Source organism: Rutilus rutilus, assembly GCF_951802725.1.
Source record: "Rutilus rutilus genome assembly, chromosome: 17".
Classification (NCBI taxonomy): Eukaryota; Metazoa; Chordata; class Actinopteri; order Cypriniformes; family Leuciscidae; genus Rutilus; species Rutilus rutilus.
The window spans coordinates 16,620,921-16,642,888 of record NC_140230.1 but is presented as its reverse complement, the minus strand read 5'-3'; the positions used below and the strand labels follow the sequence as shown (position 1 = coordinate 16,642,888).

General features: G+C 39.7%; 2 protein-coding genes across 3 annotated transcripts; both read right to left on the bottom strand.

Annotated features, from left to right (window-relative positions):
- Nucleotides 1–4,410: 4,410 nt before the first annotated feature.
- On the bottom strand, nt 4,411–9,607 carry LOC311276359 (uncharacterized protein). Of its 2 annotated transcripts, XM_084385986.1 has the most exons (3): nt 9,548–9,607; nt 8,906–9,081; nt 4,411–7,436 (listed from the first exon to the last, which is right to left on the bottom strand). In XM_084385986.1, exon 3 carries the CDS (start codon nt 7,231–7,233, stop codon nt 4,558–4,560), a length of 2,676 nt encoding a protein of 891 aa, XP_084242112.1. In that variant the 5' UTR covers nt 7,234–7,436; nt 8,906–9,081; nt 9,548–9,607; the 3' UTR covers nt 4,411–4,557. The 2 variants fall into 2 exon arrangements, with proteins under 2 accessions (XP_084242112.1, XP_084242111.1); XM_084385985.1 differs by lacking the exon at nt 8,906–9,081 and having other exon boundaries at nt 9,548–9,603.
- Nucleotides 9,608–10,329: 722 nt separating this feature from the next.
- Nucleotides 10,330–20,481, bottom strand: ntd5 (ntl-dependent gene 5). The gene is made up of 8 exons (XM_084385987.1): nt 20,366–20,481; nt 19,155–19,301; nt 18,832–19,023; nt 13,431–13,560; nt 13,238–13,314; nt 11,759–11,938; nt 11,365–11,562; nt 10,330–11,276 (listed from the first exon to the last, which is right to left on the bottom strand). Exons 1-8 carry the CDS (start codon nt 20,430–20,432, stop codon nt 11,194–11,196), a joined length of 1,074 nt encoding a protein of 357 aa, XP_084242113.1. The 5' UTR covers nt 20,433–20,481; the 3' UTR covers nt 10,330–11,193.
- Nucleotides 20,482–21,968: the final 1,487 nt, after the last annotated feature.

Sequence of the window (21,968 nt, the reverse complement as noted above, 5' to 3'; positions counted from 1 at the left end):
TTTGTCTATGAGTGAGAGAAGGGGGCCAGGGGAAGAGGAGGGGGTTGGGAAAGGGAGATCATTACTGCACCACCTGTTTGGTGGCTTTGACAGACAGGTTGGTGTGTGCTGCTGTATCAGCAGGTCACAGACAGCCAGCGAGTAAGAGAGAAAGAGAGATACAAGAGCAAATAAAAGGCAGAACAGTCCAAAACAAGAGTTACAAGTTGAGTGCACAACAATTTGTGCGAGACAGACAGAAGAAAGATAGAAGAAATGCACACAAAGTTGAAATCTGTTCACAACAGCATTGAGCAGCTGGTAAAGCCAATATTAGCCATTTTAATAAGAGACATTAGTGTCCCAACCTTGACACTGAATATAACCATATGAACCATTATGAGCATGAAGGTTGTGAATGACAGAATTGGAAAAAACATGGCCGCTTATTGTGTGACGCACATGCAATTTATGCCATGATGTACTATTGGGGGAAAAGTGATGTAATCACGCTTCCTTCCACTGACCCCCCGAGCCCCCCTTTCGGGAATCCCTCTGTGATTAGAACCTGTTACTGTCCATCTTTGTCTCTCTGTCATCCCTCTAGCTCACCTCAATTAGCTTGTTTCATTTTGTGTCACAGCAGGAGCTGCTTAACTGAAACAACACATTCCATACATACTACTGGCGCCACGTGTCTAATTGGCTTTGAAAGATGCGAGAATTTTTTTGAAAATGACAAATATCCCTGCACACAAGGTGGGAACCTCTATTTCATCTCATGTCATTCTCCAGGCAATATGAATTCATAGGCCTGCAGAAAATAGGATAGGGTTGGAATTGCTAATCGTGTCAAAATAATAACTGAACTAAATAACTAATATCTGCAATTTTTTTTACATTTTACAGCTACAGAAAGTGTCAGCTTTTTTAGTAATTGTTTAAAAGCAGTGTAAATAGGCCAGTGGTTCTTAGCTGGTGTCACTTTAGGAAGCAGTTTTTACACACGGTACCAGAATTGTGTATCATTCAAATGTAAGCAGGAATGACAAGATGAATAGGGTTTTAAAATTGGTCAAATGTTGTATTTGCATTAGCCTTTAAAAAGGTAACATATTCATGATTATATAGCCTAGTTAGTTGCGTTTAATAATTTGCATTCAGCAGAACAACCCACTGTGTGACCCCTTTATGAGTTATGACCCAGCAGTTGAGAACCACTGAAAATAGAGAAGATGGCTAACTTTAAATGTTGCAAGGCTAGTTACTTGCATGGCTTCAGGTTGATGTGGCCATGCATAACTTGGAGTGAGTTTGACCTCTGGTGGCATAAATATGCAACAACATCCTAGATCTAGAATATGATAGGTTCTGTCATATATACATTACGCTTTCCTATCCGAAAAAATACTCGCACTCCTCATCCAGCTTCCTCAACAACTACAGTTCCATAAGTCTTTGTGCTTGAACCTCGAATCATCTCCATCTCCGCCAGGTCTTTCAGACCGCTCCTCCAATCTTCTTCACCACTGCTATGCTAACAACTCCATTGCAGATCTGCCTTGTGCCTCAACATCTACATCTCAGAAAACATCAATGCCCAGCATAATTAAAATAACACTCTTCCCTAAGCATTTCATAGTAACAAGCCTCTCCTTGCCACCAAAACATCTGCCATTTTTTTTTTTTTTTTTTGTCTCTGGAAATTGTTTATACTGCCTGAGAATTCATTTCAAGAGACTGTTGCAGGCTTACACAGTATAATGCACATACCACATTAAAGGCAGGTAACAACCATCAATGTAACAAGCACATAGTCTCGCAGAAAAAAGTCAACTACATTTTTTACGGTTTCTCTCTTTCTCGCTCTTACACACAAATGCACGCATTCATACTCGACACTCATAGACGCCTGCTGTCAGCTTGATTGTGGGAGCCTCTCTCCTTGATGCTGCCAAATTGAACACCGACCCTCTGAGCACATCTGAGCTGTCACTCACACGTACACAGACACTCGAGTCTAGCACAGCTTGTAAGGTTAAAGGAGGTGAAGTACATTCATAAACACTTTAAATCTGAGTTATATGAACCAGTAATATTGTGCATTTCATTAATTCACTGAATGAATAAATTACAAAGTCTATGTATCATATAAAGTCTATAAATGTATAACACACAATGTTATGGCACACTTTTCATTATAGTCTTAATGTATAATAATAATAATAATAATAATTTTGTCTGAAAAAGATGGATGACTTTTCAGCATTTCGATTTGATTCATTTTATTCAAAATCCTGTGACACAGGTTACAGAAATTAGGCTGTTTAAATATCTGCAGTCTTATTTTTAAATTGTGTATTAAATATATAAGTGTTCTGTGACATAACACACCATTTTAAATATATACATTTTCACCATAAATAAATAGTTCTCATTGGTGCATGATTGTTCTTCGTTAAGCACACTCTGAGCATTCATCTTAACATTGCAAGAAGGAACCAAACATTTTTCAAATGCATGATAAATCTATTGTGAAATGTGCTCAATAAAAACACTAAATCAATCTGAATATATATGAATAAAGTGATATGTAAACAACTGTGCAAACCAAATTTAGTGATATTGTTCAGCAGCTGGACACTTCCACAGCATGCAGAATATGTGCTGCCATGAGCCTAAAGCAAAGTTAATTAAGCATGGGAACCACCGCAAAAGAAAAGGGCTTGACGAGCTTTAATTAGCGTGCACAAATATTCCGATTCTTAATCAAATCTGAGATTTAACCAACAGAATTTTAGATTAGCCCAAGGTGTCCAGTCCATGCATGATGTTTGGTTATTTACACGGCGAATTACATAAAAATAAATAAATCAGCAGGGATTAAAAAATTTTTCAAGCACGTTTTTTAAACTTATCAAACATAGAACTTAATTTTGTTTTTTTAAACTAATAAGTTAGACATTCAGCTAATCAAAGTTGAAAACTGCAACTCAAAATTGACATCTTGTCTTAAATAAATTAAATTATATCAAAAAGAACGTGCAGATGAACTTCGAAGTAAAACTTTCCGTAACAATTTGTAACAGATGTCTGACAAGCTATCATGAGAAGTAAAACCTTCTTTGTCCAGATGAAAAAAATTATTTCAAGCTAATAAAATGAAACAGGCCCCTGAAGAGGGAAAAGTTTATAAACCAAAATATTCATGTTCAATATTAAAAAAGAACAATGCAGATCGTTTAAAAGAAAAATACTAAGGTGACCAAAAATTCTCTTCTGTAAAAAAAAAAAAAAAAAAAAAAAGCCAAAAGGAAGAAACCGAAATGAACAAAGAGCAAAATGTTTCATAATGCATATCTGAAAATGAAATATAAAAGTTGAGTAATGAGAAGGCCCAGAAGTGTTTTTTTTTTTTTTTTTACCATTTTAGGGGAAATCTGTAGAATTCTACAGAATAGGTGCCAATGTAAAATAGATTTTAAAGAAAACATGATAGAATGTTTTAAAGGAGTACTAAACTCTGTAACCAGGTGCATGCTTTACTTTTCCATAGTAAATTTGTTTTAAAAAAAAAGAAAAAAAAGAAAAAAAATTATATATATATATATATATATATATTTCTCATGGCACAAATGTTTTATCCACACACACATATAAGTGTGTCTGTAAACACCCTCTGCCAATTGACCGTAGTCATTAGTCTAATTGGTAGCAACTCTCATAGTTGGGCTGTTGCTTTAAGTCAAAGAAAATGACAATAAAAACAACAAAAGACAAATGTGTAAGTGACAACAGTGCCAGGTCAGAAGATCCCATCTGCACAACTCAAGTTTGAAAGAGTATAAAGAAAACCCAACACCATACTGTCCCCTGCAGGTCAGGTGGAGAATCACAAAGCAGCCACAATGCACTTGCATTGAACATGTTTGAAAGACAAGAAAACCGAAGCATAGTTTTTAGTAGCTAAAAGCATGATCAAATTAGCCATTCATAATAAATGAACGAGAAATGAGCGGAAGATGTTTAGAACTTTGAAAATGATGTATGTTCCGATTCTGTGGAAATCTGCAAAGTTTTGTGGACACAAAATCTGTGTGGGCCTAGTCATGATTTAGAGATGTACTGATCTAGGCAATTCCTTGTCTCTGTGTCATTACTTCAATATATCATAATATAAAATTATAAATATTGATACTAAGTCCCGTAGTCTTTTACAATAACTACATCATACCCTTGAAAGCTGTACATGCGAAAAACTGAAATGAGAACAATAAGTAGAAAATAATGGTAATTCAAAGTTATTCAAGATGAATAATTGAAACAAATGTTTTTTATCAAGTGGTCTATCTCAATAACTAAAGCTTATTAGAATGAATCTGAAGTGAATATTGCAGGATTCAGTCATCACCAGTAAAGGTCTCGAGAGTTAATGGAATGAAATAGAGACAATTATATGAGTCTTCAGTCTTATGAGAAGTATGGAATTGTTCTATCAATAAACGTATTTACAACTATACTTGTCTCTAAACTTTTTGAAAAAAAAAGAAAATCAGTTTTTTCATGCCCTCATGTAGTTCATTCCCCCCCTGTGTCACTGTCAGACTCCATTTCAGGAACTGTCGAACTGTACCACTCTGCATTCTCTTCTGACTCTCCTTGTACACCAGTGAGGGAAATCTCTCCACTTTCTGGTTTCACCTTCATGCCCATCGCCTCCAGATGCTGGCCTTGGTGCTTGCGCTTTGTGTGGCGTCGCAGTGTGTTGCGCTCTGCAAAACGCATGTGGCATATTAAGCACTGAAAAGGTTTCTCACCGGTGTGTACTCTCTGGTGTCTCATTAGCTCCCCTGATTCACGAAAACGCCTCGGGCAAAGCTGGCACACAAAGTTTCTCTGACCTGTATGGATGTGTTTATGTCGCTCAAGATGGCTTGATCTTTTGAACGCCTTGCCACAAAGATGACATACGTGGGGTTTGCTTTGGGAGTGTGTGATGGAATGGCGCTCAAGGTCTGAAAGATAGTAGAAGACCCGCGGACAGTACTGACAGTAAAGAATGCGACGTGGGCCTAATGCTTGCGGGTCTTGGTTCTTTGGGTGATTGATGGGATTTACGGGTGATATGGGACGAAGGGGTGATGTGGAAGAGATGGTATCTAATGCGTCTGTTTGGTCTACCGAGGTAGACTCAGTGTCACCGTCACAGTTCATCTCTGTCTGGTGGTTTTTACTCTCATGTACTGTGGAAGAGGAATCCGACTTAGTTGCTTCAGAACATGAGGATGGAGTAGTGACCGAATGAATCTCAGGCTTGTTTTCTTGTTTCTTCTCCACAGACACAGCCAATCTGAGAAGAGCCTCCCGAAAGGAAGTGGGCACTGGTGTGTCGGAGTAGGCATCATTGCTGAATTGCTTGGTTGGACTTGTAGAGGTCACTGTGGAAGTGCTAGAGGAAGCAGTTGATGAGGTAGGGCTAGCAGGAAGATTAGAGGGGTTATTCAATCCTGAGATGTCCGTAGCTGTGGCAGAGGAAACCGTGCTGAGGCTAAGAAGTGATGGACATGAACTTAATGTAGATCCCAAATCAAGTGGACAAGTAGCTGAGGGAACAGTGGAAGAGGGGGAAATCTGAGATAATTGACCAGGAGAGGATGAACTCTGAGTTGAGGACACCGGAGATGACAAAACTAGGAACATGGAGGAGGACTGAGTGTTCTGACTAAGAGGAATCGGTAAGGAAAGGGTAATTAGCCCTGGGCTAGCCTTAGAAGCTGATGAGGAAAGCGACTGAAGCTGAGATGGAGGAAGAAGAAGAATGGGAGTGTTTGACCCTGTAGTATTAGCCAAAATCTGAATTGGAACTGATGCCAAGTCAGACACAGCAGGTATGATGGAAGGTTTAGCAAGAGCTACAGAAGATGTTGGCTTAAGGTTTGGGGCAACTTGTGAGGCTTTTACTGAGACATGACCTAGAGACATATTTGGACACAGTGAATTGGGTTGTGTCTGCTGTCTTGAGTCTGCAATATCCTCAACATCAGCAAAGGAAGAGGGCTTATCTTCAGCTTGCCTTGGGCTTAGAACTGTTTGTTCAGAAACCCCCTCAGCATGTTGTATATTATCAATTTGTGGGACTTTATGTCCATCTGGGGTGAGTGTGTAAGGAATCCCCTGGTCATCTATAAGTAGTGTATCCATCGGATCTGGGGTTATGACGGTGGGGTACGATGGATTTGGCATGGGTTCAAGCGCAGGGGAGGACAAATGTCCATCCCAATACTGTGGGAGATATGTATGAGCTTCACTTACTAATGGAATCCAGCACATTTCATTATCGTCCTCCTGCTCCACTTCTATATGTTGAGGCTCATCCTCAATTTCATCAACTTCCATATGAAGTGAACCTTCATATTCAGGGTCTACAACCCATTCGCTCTGCCTCTCATTATTTCGGTCTTTCTTTTTTGGGAGGCTTAAATCTAATACCTCATCCCCTTCATTTCGTTCCAAAGAATCTCCTGCACTTGTCATTGCAGTATTCCTTCCAAAATCAAGTCTCTCCTCTCTTACATTACATAGAATTTGTGTTTTATAATTTTCAATGCAGTCTTTACTATATTCTAATCTTTTGTTTGGATTTATGTCCATCCCAAGTTTACTCTCTCTAGCATGTGCTACATTATTGCACTTATTATTAGTGCACAACTCCTTGCTTGTGTGGTTGCCTCCAGCAGGTGATGGTAGTTTATCATTATGAAAACTTTTATTTAAAATAGATTGTTGTTGAACTTTAATCTCTAGTAAATCATTGGTTGAGATCTTCGCAATGTTTGTAGCTTTGGTTGTGACTTCACAAACTTCGGTCCTAGCGTTAACAGACTCCATCTTGGGTATCAGCTGCATGTTTGTTGGTAGACTCCTTGTATTCTCATCAAAAGTAAGAAATTTATTTTTAACAGTCTGGTTTTCAAGAGGAATCGTCTGGTTTGAATCTGATTCATATTTTGGTGAGTTCTGCTCACTGCTCACAGAGTTCTGCTTGCTGTAATCCTTTACAACTTCTTTCTGCTCTTGTGCTGGAACAAGAAACACATCTTTGTTCTTAGATTCTGTCCTCAATGAGAGCCTCTCGTCTGATAATTCGCCCTCTTGACCCACAGACATTTGGCAATCTTTGGTTGCAGAAAGGTCAGTCCACTTAATATGTGGAATGGTCTCACCTATCCCGTCCAATGCGTGTTGTTTGCGCATATTATTCAGTACTTGTGGAGTAAGTCAGTTCATTATAACCTGAGAGAACATTGAAATATTGCCTGGCAGGGCCACAGAATCTTGCATAATCCAAGTAATGGCACCATATCCATTTCATTGTCCATCTGACGTAACTGCTGATTTTCACCCATGTCTCTGGTACTGCCATCAGTCAGGACCTTCTACTCATCTAAGGCATCAATCTAAAAAAAAAAAAAAAAAAAAAAGACAAAATATGATTCTGATTTCTATAATAGAAATAGCAAAACTTAAAATACAAAGACAGATCTCAAATGTTAAGGTAACAATTCTTCAGAAAACAGTGCTGTCAAAATGTACAAATTAACTGCATCTTTTACTAATAATCACCTTTTTAAAGTTATAGCCACTTTATATATTCATATATGTGTGTATATATATATATATATATATATATATATATATATATATAATAAAAAAAAATTTAAAACATTATTTAATAATATATTTAATAAATGTTAAATATTGTGTATTGAAAATTAAATATAAAAAGACAGCATCATACAGTGCATAAAAAAATGGATACTAAGTTTTGATGTGGCTAAGAAAAAAATTGTATAATCATTTGTTCATTTTCTGATCTATAAGGGGTTGCTTTACAAGCATTTATGAAACACTTATACTTCAAAAGCATAACAGAATCATAACATATTGAATTAAAAACAACAGACAGCTGCAGATGCAGTTAAACAGAGCAAACAGAGGAGGCGATATAGGGCGCCTTGATAAGAATCTGTAATTATATTTCATCTAGGGATTAGTGCTAATAATGTAATGGTAATATAAAAATAATAAACAAATTGTCTTCATTGTTAACAACAACATGATTAAATTTCAAGTTATTTTCATTTAATACTGATGCCTACTAAAACATACATTCAACAGTAAGATCAGATGTTGACAATGACGACATCCCTGAGCAACTCACAATGAAAAAACAACAAGAACACAAATTTCTTGACAGGTTATTTTAAAAGCTTAAAAATATTTTATATCGGAATTTAACAATCACTCACTAATTTAGTACATTATTTTCTCAGGTGTATCCTGAACCCTCCTAAACTACAGAATACTGTTATTATCAACTTTCTCTAGTTGTGTTGTTATGGTCCAATAGGTCAAAAAATCTAGTATTAGGCTAATATATTTCGAAAGCTTAAATCACATTTCAGGACACGGTTGGTGGATCATATTTTAGCAGTTGTTTTCATTTGTATCAACCTCTAATATGTCAACAATACAAAACTACCAGCATTTATTATAACACTTCTGACAGTAAATTAAAACAATAAACCACTTTATTTTATAGAAACAGCATTATTACATGTTATTATGGCATACTATTTATACACAATAGCCTATAATTAGCCTAAACCGAGAAATCCACCAGTACTTTATTTTTAATATGAATGACACAATATGATTGCAATTTGTTATTAAAGGTTTTAGATTGTGTTGCATAAATACAAAGTTCTCACATTTAACAATATTACAAACACTAAAAGCAGACAAATTCTTTGGAAATGAAAAGCTTGACAGGACGCCAACACTAGTTAGCCAAGCTAAGGAACAGTTCTGACCTATAATAGTTACAACATTCAATATCTGTGTAATATTTGGAAAAAGTGCTCACATGCCATGCCGTTTTTAAGAACGCAACGCAATGAGCTTGAACGTCGCGCTGTCATGGTAGCAGGTTCACTCCTCCTCCCCGTGGTTTTCATCACAAATTAAGTACGTTCATCTGTCAGCGCGCATGGCTCAGGGTTTGACACCAACGCCTTTGTCCGTACAGTCAGCCATGCAGCACTGTGGGAGAGTTAGAGATCAACACGGGGACATTCGACGCCATTAAGCGTCGGAGGTTCGTTTAAAGAAAAAATATATAACACCAAACACCGCGTTTGATGTCTGCGGGGTCCAGACAGTGAGTCGAACCCGTGCCATTATATGACCAAAAGTAGGCTATCTGTCTGAGGGACATATCCTTCCATAACGTAGGTATGTATACACTTGAATTATTCTCATATTTTGGTCAAAACACTGACTGCGCTCGAACCTGCGACCAGCCATTTTATGTGTAGCCTACCGAGGGTTCGAGCCAGTGACAGCGCTCACACACTGCTGCTTTGGAAACCCTATTTCAAACTTTCCAAGACAACAAACGCTCTTTATCTGCTACTCACAAGAACATACATTTCTTCCCAAAAGCTTACAGCCATTCGCACACATTGCTTCTTTATAACTGAAATATTGAATATGAAACTGTTCTCACCCCACGAGTCAGCTCGCGCAGGCACTGACTGGCCCGACCCTGAGATACTTCCGGAAGACCAAATATGAATGAATGACTGGGCGGAGAGGTTGAGCGCGAGAGAGCGGGGAGGGGGGATGTCGTGGTGTTGCAGTTTTCTTCGTCCGACCTGGACTCGTTTAGGACTGAACATTTGGAACATAACTTTGTGTATTTGTCAGTATGTTTATGAGATGAATAAAACATAACATAAACCTAAGGGTGAATCTCACTTTAACTGTCTATAGGTCAAATTTCACCCCAAAATTAAAAGGGAAATAAATTGTATAAATAAAAGGAATTCTTTATTGTTTTGTTTTTTAAAACATTATTTTCATGGCAATTAAGCACATTTATATTGAGCCCATTAAAAGGTTTTTTTTTTGTACATTTTTGTGCTGAATTTAATATATGCTGGTTTGAAATAATAAATAAAAAAAATTATAATGTCACAACGATACCATTATTAATTGTATAATCTAACTGTTAATCCATTTTCATTACTGTATTAACTATACATTTCAGTTACGCAAATGCAAGGGGATCCATAAAATAATGTCACAATGCAAAAGTAAATAAAAATAGAGCTTAATTAAAAAAAAATTTGTGTATTTTATTTGTATGCATTTAAGTTTTACTTATTTAAGTTTTCTAACTTTCGTTTAAGTTTTGAGATATATGACTCAAACAGTTCTTTGTTCAATCTAAATCATTTATACAGACTAACCAAGTAAAATAAAATCAGTACTTTTAATGACAACAAACAGTTTCCAATTTCTTTATTTATTTTATGCAATAATATTCCCAAGTTTACTCTTTTCTTATAATCAGCAGTCCAGTCAAAAATCAGTTAACTCTATAAAACTGCTTTTGGAATACAGTAAAATTAGAAAGCATCTGTATATGGCATGACTTCAGAGATCAGCTTTGGCCTGTGCTTTCTTGATTGTGGTATTGACAAATGTATCAGTTAGCAGAAATATTTTTTTTAAGGGATAGTTCACCCAAAATAGTTACAATTCTGTCATCATTTACTCACCCTCATGTTGTTCCAAACCTGTATGAGTTTCTTTCTTCTGCTGAACACAAAATAAGATATTTTGAAGAATGTCAGTAACCAGACAGTTGATGGGCCCCACTGACATCCATAAATATTTTTTTTCCTACTATGAAAGTCAATGGCTATACCATCAACAGAAGAAAGAAACTCATACAGGTTTGGAACAACTTGGGTGAGTAAATGATGACCGAATTTTCATTTTTGGGTGAACAATATCCCTTTAACAAAGAAATAAAATATTATAACAAGATAAACATAAATGCTATAACTAAGAAAGCACTTTTACACTTAGTATGGCCACAAAACACAACAAAAGATAGCAGCTTATGACAATCGCGACCTCAAGCAAGTATGAGGGTGTCTGCATACATCAGATATGATACAAACTCTGTTTAAGGTAACTTTGTCAATGCAACATACAACATAGAAGAGAGAAGAGTTAAATGAGGCATAACAGTCCAAAATAAAAATGTAATGGCACGTTAATAAAACAATTGTTTCTCTCCTCCAAAGTGAGGAGAGAGCTGTGTGTGCCAACATATCAAATGTGTTGTCATAATTAGATGAGTTACTCAAGGTCAGCAGGATCACATGTATCAATCTCAGAAACCAGTCGATGAGGGAAGAGCTTGAACTGCAGCCAGGTAGGGTCTAAAGAGAAAAGAAGTAGATGAAGGTGATGCAGGGATATTTTTAAGTGTAAAGTATTATGTGTATGAATGTGGTGGAAATTGTATACCAAGGTAGCAACTAGGTGCCTTGAGCTGTCCATCTACGCAGACCTCCGTGGCAGTGAAGCTGCAATGTTTTTCTGGATGTTTACAGAAAAACGTCACATTCTCTCCGTGGGCAACCACACCATCCGTCAGATCATATGGCCAGCGCTTTAGTGCTCCCACAATCACCCTGCTGCGTTGAGCTGGGACTGGACAACGGGCTGATCGAAAGGGCAAGGGAAGAAATGGTGAAGAGAATGATGGGAGATTTTTGTCATGACAAAAAGGAAAGGAGGTTTATTATTCACGGCTGGAAACCAAAACACACAAACATTGAAGAAAATAAAAATGCTTAATGCAAAAGTTCAACACAGCCATAATGACTGAATGTATTGTGTTGTTACCAGCTTTTCTTACCCCGGCAAGCAGGCTCTGCACTCCATGTCCCATTAGGTAGACAAGTCACTTGATTTGGTCCATCCAACAAGAACGTTTTCTTGCAAAGGTAATAAATTGTGTCACCAACTTCATATTCATTTCTCTGGACAGCCACCAGGTGTCCACGATCAACCTCTTTAGGAGGAGGACAAACCACACCTGATAACAAACATATGCACACAATTATATACACATAAATGTGCTTGCAGAATTACAGTTTAAAAACCTTATTAAGTCTAATGTGAAAACTCTTAAAGGAATAATCCTGTGCTCAATCGACATCACTGTGGCACAATGTTGATTATATGCTACAAGTAGCAAATTATTTTAATGTTTATGGCCCAGTTTCAGACAGCTCAAACATGCATTTTAGTCTGGAACTAGCTTAAGCATTGTCTGTGAAACCGGGGGTATGTGTTTATGTTAAAGTGTAGAAATGTAACGCTTCAAATTGTATGTATTATACTTTTTGTATTATAATGTGTGTATTATTTGAGCTGTAAAGTTTTTATGGTCATCATGATTTTGCCAAGTATGTTCCTGGATCAATATATTTTATTGATCCTGGAACAACATTCCTGTCTGAAAATTTAGTTAAACCTAACCCTATCCATAACTTATCCCTAAATGTATGTCCTGCTTTGACATAAACTGTAAACCCTCAAATACGATTGGTTGATTGGAATGTTGTTCCAGGATCAGAAAAGATGCTGATCCAGGAACATGTTGTTGGCTACTTGATGAAATCACGTGGTGTTTGTACCACAATGTTCCTGGATCAACATCTTTGTTGATCCTGGAACAACTTTCCAATCAACCAATCAGATTTGAGGGTTTACAGTTTATGTACTGACGTTTACAGTTTATGTCACGTTTAGGCTTAGAACCAGGGTGAGGTGCTTTCTACATTCTACAGATCGGTCTTACTTAAAGCGCCTCACAGTAGCCTAACGTACATTCTTTGCATTTTTTAAAAGAAAAGAAAGGACCAGTCAAAATTACAGTGCTATCGAATCGATTGAGCATAAGTTCGTAATGGAATAAGCCTTTAAAAAAAGCATGGCTGCAAAAATTATGTTGATCCAACAGGGGGCATCATTGCACCAGAATAATTTAGTGAAACCGGCATTTTAGTGAAGCTCCACTAGCTCTACACACTCAAAAAAATCATTTACACATAGTGCCCTATCCGCCTACTCTCAAACCCACACAGTCTTTATTGCTCTTCTCTCTCCCGCTGTCCCTCTCATCTCTCTTTCATTACTTTGTACCATTTTGTGCAATTGTAGCTACACAATATCTCTTTAGCAGTTTGAATCAACATCACCACTCAAGCATACATTCTAATACACCTGCTATTTCCTTTTAGCAAGATCTCTGTCTCAGTCATTCCCATGCGGAGGAGGATGTGTAGACAGACAGACACACACACACACACACACGTACACAAACACTTACGGCGACAGATGGGGTGAGGGTTTTGCCACGTCTGGTTCTCATGACAGATATTCTCACTATTTCCAATCAGCACAGATCTGTATGGGGAAAAGGACAAGGTGTGTAGATTGCATAATTATAATAAAAAGAGACATTCTGTTGTATATCAGTCACATATTTCTCTTTCCAGTTTTATTTTTCTCTTCAATCTCACCCAGATGCACATTGATACTGGATGGTGGATCCCACAGTAGTACTGCCCTGCACAGAGAGCAGATCATCATCATCAGGCAAAGAACAGGAAACCTCAGGCACCAGAACCGGCTCTGCTCCAAGACCTCCACCTAAATCAAAATAGCTTATTTATCTCTTGACTTGAGAATGCATTTAAATGCTAAATTGATTTGGTCAAGTCCTTTGAAATGTACACTTTTTATTTGTGTTTCTTATTGTTTTGAAAAACTTTTATTTCATTTTCAGGAAAGTGAAAACAAGTAAATAAAACAAGTAAAAAGTAGTAACATATTTTCAATTTTTAATTAAAATATTGTGAATTATTAATTTATACATATTACGTTTTTGGGGTGTCCATTGACATTTTACAAATCTGAACTAACCTTGTTTGTCATAAAATGGTCAAATTATCTGATATTACAAGAGACTTATTGACCTTGACACACAGTCATGAGGGTCTGCAGGGGGCTCTCTGTGGTATCATTTCATGTTTTATGTTTTTTTTCCTGCATGTTACTGTATGTTAGTTGTACCACAACTTTGATTGGGTGACTTTGATTAGTAAAGCAGTTTTTGTTTCCTAAGAAATAATAGGCTAATCAAAAACAGCCAAAAATCCGTAAATCCAAATACTGAAGGAGTTAGAAGATAAAAAATTACTTTGGTGCATAAGCTGACACCTATGGGTTTAAACTCCTGTTTTCTCAGAATCCTGAAGCCTGATTGGTTCACGTCTGTGCATGGCATTTCAGCCCGCCAAAAAGGGCGGGGTTGACTGCCTATATAAGTCACGCAGAAATGCCATCAGTCAGAATCTTTCTCCTTCAGCACAAAGATCATCTCGCTGTTCCGAAGAAGACTGAACCCTCTATTCGCTTCTTGCTGTCGAACGAGCCTCACAGCGAAACAAGAGCAAGCAAGCTGACTGCACGGCGCTCTGCAAGAAAGCTGACCGAAACAGCGCTCTGCAAGCAAACTGATTTGAGTGTCTCTCCTGCGGCCATCCGGAGGTTAAATAAAAGAGCAACTTTTAAGAGCAAATTTCAGCGACGGTTTCAAATGTCTGTCATGCCGTGAATGTGGCTTGTACAGGGCTCACCTGCCTGTTCTAGATGAGCACTCTGAGTGCACCTCTTGCCTGGGCCTACGCCGAGGCGGCGCCTCTAGACTCAAGCTGTCCGCACTGCAAGAAGCTGAACCTTGTGACGCTGAGCGCCTGGATTGCATTCTTCAGCAATCCTGCCGCTTCCACATCTCCTTGCCCTCTCGTGCCGAGGTGAAAGAAGAAACGGAGCCGCCAGGCTTAGCAGCAAGGCGGAAGCAAGTTAACATCGGCCCAGTGCCTGTGTGCCTCACTTTCCCCTCACCGTCACGACTCCCCTGTGTTCTTCACCCGCGATGATCAACGCTCCGAATCTGGTGCGAGTGGCATGGTCTCATTTGGTGGGTCTGAGGAAGAACTAGACTATGTCTCTGGTCGCCTCTGACTGCGAAGAATGAACAAACTCCGGTGATGACTCCGCCCCCCTGCCGCATAAACAGTGATAAAGCACGGCCTTGCATGGACTCAGAGCTTTTGCGAGTCCTCATTAAAGCTGTCGAAGAGCTCAGCTTGGACTGGTCAGCCCCAGAAGAGCTTGCCCACAGCCGACTCAACGAATGGTTCCTGCAGCCTGGGCGGCGCCAGCAAAACCCTCGCCAGTGTCCAGCCCCATTCTTTCCGGAGGTCCACCAGGAACTCACTAAGACGTGGCACGCGTCCACTGTTCCTCTTCGCAATTGCCAGTCTAGTGGTGCTGAAGCGCCACTTGTGGGTCAATCTCACTGAGATTAAGGATGCCGACAGGACTCTTCTTGATCCCCTGTCTCTCCATCGGGCCTGTTCGCCTACGTGGTGGACGGCTTCACAGAATGCTACATCAAGGCCCAGAAGTCATCGCAGGCTATGCGTCACTTCTTGCCTAAAAGATCCAGCTCTACCAATGCCTCCAGTCGCTCCAAGACGGCCCCGCCAACCCAGCAGCGACCCAGGCCAGTCTCAGCAAATGCCTCGCCCAGCCAAATGCTACCCATATCTGAAGCGTCAAGGGCCTCGCCCCAAGCTAGAGCTGGACCCCGTGCAGCCGAAGCAGTCCTGATGCCTCAGGACGGAGAAAAAGGTTAAGCTTCACCGAGGCCGGACCACCCTCAAAGCGTGCTTGTCTTCCAGTCCCCTCTTCAGTTCAGGGCGCTAGAATCGATGTAATTGTTGCCGGTTCTGGGCCCGTCCCACATTTTCACAAAAAGAAAAATGTTCCTCCTCTCAATGCTGTAACAGGTGCTGTTCTCCCGCCCTAGCACAGGACATAGCCTATAGTACTTCAACCATTTGCCACTCCACTCCAGGTATGACGGGCCATCCCCAGAGTGTTGAGCTGGATTTTGGGGATAATAGAACGAGGTTGCTCCAATTCGCTTGTAGACCGCCCCGCTTCAGGGACAGGGACAGATCCAGCATGAGAAGGCCCTTCAGAATGTTAACTATCAAACAAATCCTTGCGCAAATTCACTCCGGGTATTGTTTTATATCAGTGGATCTGAAAGATGCTTATTAGATATACAGATAGCCCCCCATTACAGGCCGTTCTTGAGATTTCGTTCGAGGGGGTGGCATACCAATATACAGTACTTCCATTCTGACTTTCTCTAGCTCCGCGTTCTTTTACGAAGTGCGTAGAAGCAGCTCTCTCCCCTCTGAGACAGAGGGGAATCAACATACTCAACTATCTCGATGATTGGCTACTTATAGTCGAATCGACACAGGAGCTATGCACCCACAGATCCCAGCTCCTCAGCCATCTGGAGGACTTGGGCTTCAGGGTCAACTTTAGCAAGAGCTTGCTGCTGCCCAGCCAACGAATTTCATTCCTGGGAGCAGTCTTCAACTCAGCCCAAATGAAGGCTTGGCTCTCACAAGAACGTGCCTTGAAAATCAGGAGCATGGCCACCTCGTCCAAAGTGGGGTCCTTTCACCTCCTCAAGAGGTTTCAAAAGCTGCTGGGCCTCATGGCGGCAGCTTCCTCTATCATTCCGCTGGGCCTGCTCCATATGCGACCACTCCAGCTCTGGTTAAAAGGTCTCGTCTCACCCCATGCGTGACACATAGGCCGACACGCTCTCAAGGTGACCCACGGCTGCGTCAGAGCCCTGATCCCTTGGGCGTGGGGAGTCTCTATAGCAAATATCTGTGCGGCGGCCGGCTGGTCCTCACCGTCCACCTTTGTCAGATTTTACATCCTGGACATCCCTGCTCTTCAAGCATGGGTGTTGTCAGACTCAGACACTTATGGACTGTGTAGCAGGCTCCAACCACGGTTTGAGCCTCTCCCTATGCAGCTGGTCTAGGGGCCCTCAATTTAGCGCAATGCGAGTGACCTGTATCGAAAGAGAACGTTTATGGTTACTCACATAACAGTGGTTCCCTGAGATAATTTTAGATAACAAGCATTGCGTAGCTTGTCGTGCTACCTTTGCTGCCTGGCGAGTCATGCTAGCTGCTTCTGATTCTGACTGACGACGTTTCTGCGTGACTTATATAGGCAGTCAACCCTGCCCTTTTTGGTGGGCTCAAACGCCATTTGTTTTTTTGTTATCCCCATAAGCTTCAGCTAAAACTGACTCAATGCTCGTTTCCATTATCTCAGGGAACCAGGGTTACATGAGTAACCATAAATGTTTTTCAGGGAAACGCAATACTTTAGCAAAAGAATACAAAAGTTTTGCAAGCAAACGCAAGTTTCTTGGGGAAACGCAAAAGCTTTGTGTTAACAAACTCCGGTGATGACTCCGCCCCCCTGCCGCATAAACAGTGATAAAGCACGGCCTTGCATGGACTCAGAGCTTTTGCGAGTCCTCACTAAAGCTGTCGAAGAGCTCAGCTTGGACTGGTCGGCCCCAGAAGAGCTCGCCCACAGCCGACTCAACAAATGGTTCCTGCAGCCGGGGCGGCGCCAGCAAAACCCTCGCCAGTGTCCAGCCCCATTCTTTCCGGAGGTCCACCAGGAACTCGCTAAGACGTGGCACGCGTCCACTGTTCCTCTTCGCAATGGCCAGTATTAATATAGATTTTAAAGACATACAAAATGTTTATTCAAGCAGGTCATTGTAAATATTACATTGCATTGTTATGTATTTCTTAACAAACAGACAAAAATAAGTTTTACATAATTTAAATGTTCTCATGCATGGTTTAAGGGTGGTAAGTGCCTTTTTTCACCGTATAAGTTCAAAACGAGCTTAGGCGGTGTAAGGGAAGAGAATTTACGGTCAAAAGCCCTCCGTTATTCAGCTTCCCTGATTTTTTATACATAGTCGGAAAAGGAATCCGAATGGATGACCCTGTGGATAATGGCATGGAGCTTTTATCCACTGCACTAGATGTGGTAACATTCAATACATGACTAGGTGAATGAACAGGTAAAAAGGGTTATTAAATGGATTCACAGGTCACCGTGTGGCTGAGCAGGTTCCCATGATGGATGGACAGAATGTGAGAGATAAAACACAAAGTTTTATCAGAAAAATCCATCTGGAACAAGCTGTTCTCACATTCCCTCTTGTGCAGTTGACTCATGCAGTTACAGTATGTATCGAATCTCTCCCTCTTTGGTGAGGATGACTGATTAATGAAGGGGGAGGAAATCATACAGTCAACATGCACACACACCAAACTTCCATTGTACATCAATTCAGCTTTGAATGCGCTTGAACTTTGTGTGTGAATCCGGCATATCTTCATGCCTGTCTCTGCTTGTTAAATATTCACTGATCTGCAGATAATAGAGTATTGCAGGACAGATCTCACAGACCCCAAACGCCCACACCTCGGCTCTTTTGACAGCTCATTCCTAGAAATACCTCTCATGTTACTCCAGGAAATGAGTGTTTGAATGTGTGCATGTGTTGCAGAGGGGGTGATACTGGGAATGCTGCAGCCTGGAGCTCTGCCGATTTACGCCTCCTCTCCACAGAGCTTGAGTCTTTAGACTAAAACCCCACCATACAGAAATAAGCGCTGACCCAGGTCCACAAGCTCCAAGCTTTTGTTCCATAATAGTCATGCATCCAAAAATGCATTATTATGCAGACACTGACACATATTTCTCTTTTTTTCTTGCATTCGTGGCTGGCTGCGCTAAATATCACCACCATAATATTGATGCTATGAAGTAATCCTAAATTGCATAATACTGATAATAACTTGATGGTTTACAAACAAGATGAGGTCAACGTGACCCAACAGGACTGATGTCATTTTCTTTAAAGCTGCTTTGAAACAATATGTTTTGTAAAAACAGTAAAAAACAAAACAATACATAACAGTTAAAATATGTTTACTCCACCTGTACAAACAGGCTCATCTCCACTCCACTGCCGGTCACCCTGGCAGCGGCGTATTGTAGCGTCCAGCCCGTTATGCATGGTGTACCCAGGCTTACAACGAACCTCTAGCAGCGCAGAGAAAGAGGGCAAAGGGGAAAGGAGAACTACATCCAAATTTTTTGTAGGTGGGAGAGGCCACGGACACGTACGACCTGTTCACAAAGAATACTCACATGAAAACTGTGGACACTGCCTTATAATATATTATAGATTTAGTACATTTTTTAGGTTTATTTGCTCTTAAGGTTCATAATAAATGCATTATGGGGTTTCTATCTCTGACCTGGGGCCACACAGCTGAGTCCACACTGCCCATCGCAGAGACACTGACGTTTGTTGACACAGTCTTTATCTTGCTGACACTTTTTTGGGCATGTTTGCCTTCTCTCATTACCCAGTATTCTCTCTGGGCACTGTTCTGTTACATCCACTGTACAGAAATAAAGACAATATGCAGATCATAATTTGTTTCACAGGCAGTTGAGCTGACACACATACTACCGCTCAAAGGATCAGAATAAGTAAAAAAATATATGTTTTTGAAAGAAGTCTCTTATGCTTAAGGTTGCATTAATTTTTATCAAAAATACAGTAAAAACAGTAATATTGTGACATATTTTTTACAATTTAAAATAATGGTTTCCTATTTTAAAATATTTTAAGGTGTAATTTATTCCTGTGATGGCATAGCTGAATTTTCAGTATCATTACTCCAGTCCAGTGTAATACTTCACAATTTTACAGTTTTTACTGTAATTTGATCAAATTAATGCTCTTGGTAAGCATAAGAGAGTGCATACCATCTACACATTTTAAATACAGTGTACCTTTGTCTGTCTAACTATTTAATCCATGCCATAAAAGAGCAGGCTGTTTGTGTGTTCCGTATTTCATGGAAAACTAGCTCTAAGAAACAGATTCTCAAGGCAATATGTGAAAGGGAGGGGATGATAGTAGAAAATGATCAAATTAAAAACCAGACATATTTTAAAGAGACAGTTGTACATGCATGTATAGCACAAAATATATATATATATTTTAAATGTCTATTTTTTTTATCCTACAATAAAAGTCAGTGGAGTCTGAAGTTGTTTTGGACCCCATTGACTTTCATTGTTTTGGCAAAAACAGTTGAATCATTCTTCAAAATATATTATGTGTTTCACATAATAAATTAACCATGCAGGTTGGGAGTAATATACAGTTAAGTAAATAATGACTGAATATTCCTTTTTGGCTGAATAGAAATTTCATAAACAATGTGATGGAGACTCAAAATGTATTTTCAAATAAATGAAAAAAGATCACACTTTCTTTAAATACAAAATATGAATAATAAATACTGAACCTCTAAGGCAAAAATCTATCAAATGAGCTGTCATTCATTAAATATATCTATTAACAAATCATTGGAAAAAAAAACAGTTTTACATGGAAAGCCATCCATAATCCTTTCATTTTCTCTCAGCCACCCACGCACACTAACACGCTCACCTGATGCTGCAGCCAGGCTGCTGAGGGCCCACACACACAGAAGAGACACAAGCAGAGATCGCTCCATCTTTCCCTGACACTTACTGTTGAGGTTATGAGAGAGGTAGTGAGATAGAAGGGGGAATATAAAGATGGGGGAGAGTCTGGAGGAGGGGGTTTTGTGATGGTGTGATGGCAAGGGAGGAGTGGAGCTGCTGTACATGCACACACACATCTGGATCGTATTGAGCGTCTTGAATACTGGGTAGAATTCCGCAGAAAAAATGACCTTTCACCCAATTCCATTGATGCCAAAAGAGCTCGCACACTTACCCCCACATCAAGTGACAGGCCTCGTGGATACACTCTTCTCCACATACAGACGCACAGTGCCAAGTCGAATACTGTAACAAAGTGTCTGTTATACGGCAAGAGTGAGCCGACACATCTCAACACACCACAATTAAACTCAGCATCCTAAGGCAGAAAGGAACTTCCTTTAGCAAGAGTAAATACACACTTTGACAGATAAACGTGACACGCTCCCACACAGAGCGACCAGCTAAACCAACAAACAATCACATTCAGGCTACGTCCACTGATTTATCTCACCCTTTTGATGAATGTCACACTCAGTGAATGAAACAAACCTCTTTATCTCTCAAGGATGAACATACATCCACAATATTGTCTTTAAGCTATTGTTTACTGGTCAGAAAGGGTGAACTCTTCCATAATAAATATCTTAAAGAATAAAAAAAAGACTACTAAGAGACGAGTACTCTGAAGAGCATATTGGATTTGGAAGATTGGAGGCAACTCACTAAGGCCTTCATGTGTACTGAATGTTTATTTCTTTGTCTGTTCCTCTTTCCTTTCTGTGAGGACACTGAGGTGATACAGGTCTACATAGGTTATGTCTGGACAGTAAACTACACTTTGGGGTTCCTGTTTACCACAGTTCTTTGTAGAACATGCTAATTTGGACCCATAAATCCATGCAAGAGCTATCAAGCTCTTTGTCTAAAGACTTTCTCATCACAGGAAAATGGTTTTGATGCACTTGAAATATTAGTTGACCTTGAGAGCACACTAAGATTTTTCAAATACACTGAAAAAGGTTCTTAGAGCGGCGGATCTAAACCTTTCTGACTCCAAGGCCTGCAATTGTTGAAGACAATATTTGAAAACACCCCCAAGATGTTTCTGGAATTTATGCTCATTTTCAAACTTTTCCATTCACAGAAACTAGGAGTGGCAAGTGGGGTTGCAATGAATTACACGGACGATGGAGAACAAAGCAAGAACAGACTTTAACTATACAACTAGATCACACAACAACGTAAACTAAAGACATGACCGAACACTGAGGAAACTAAAAGGGCTTAAATACACAGGACTAGATAATTAACAAAACTAGAGACACATGCGTAATTAAATCAACAACCATCGAAACAGACTATCCGTCCTAAATAGTATTCAAATTTAGAATTAGGCTGCATCCGATATCGCATACTTCCTACTACAGTAGTCAAGCGGATATAAACCTTTCATCAAAGTTATATATGAATTTTGATTAATACCCATTCTTGTCTTAGGACAATTCACATGCACATTCACATTA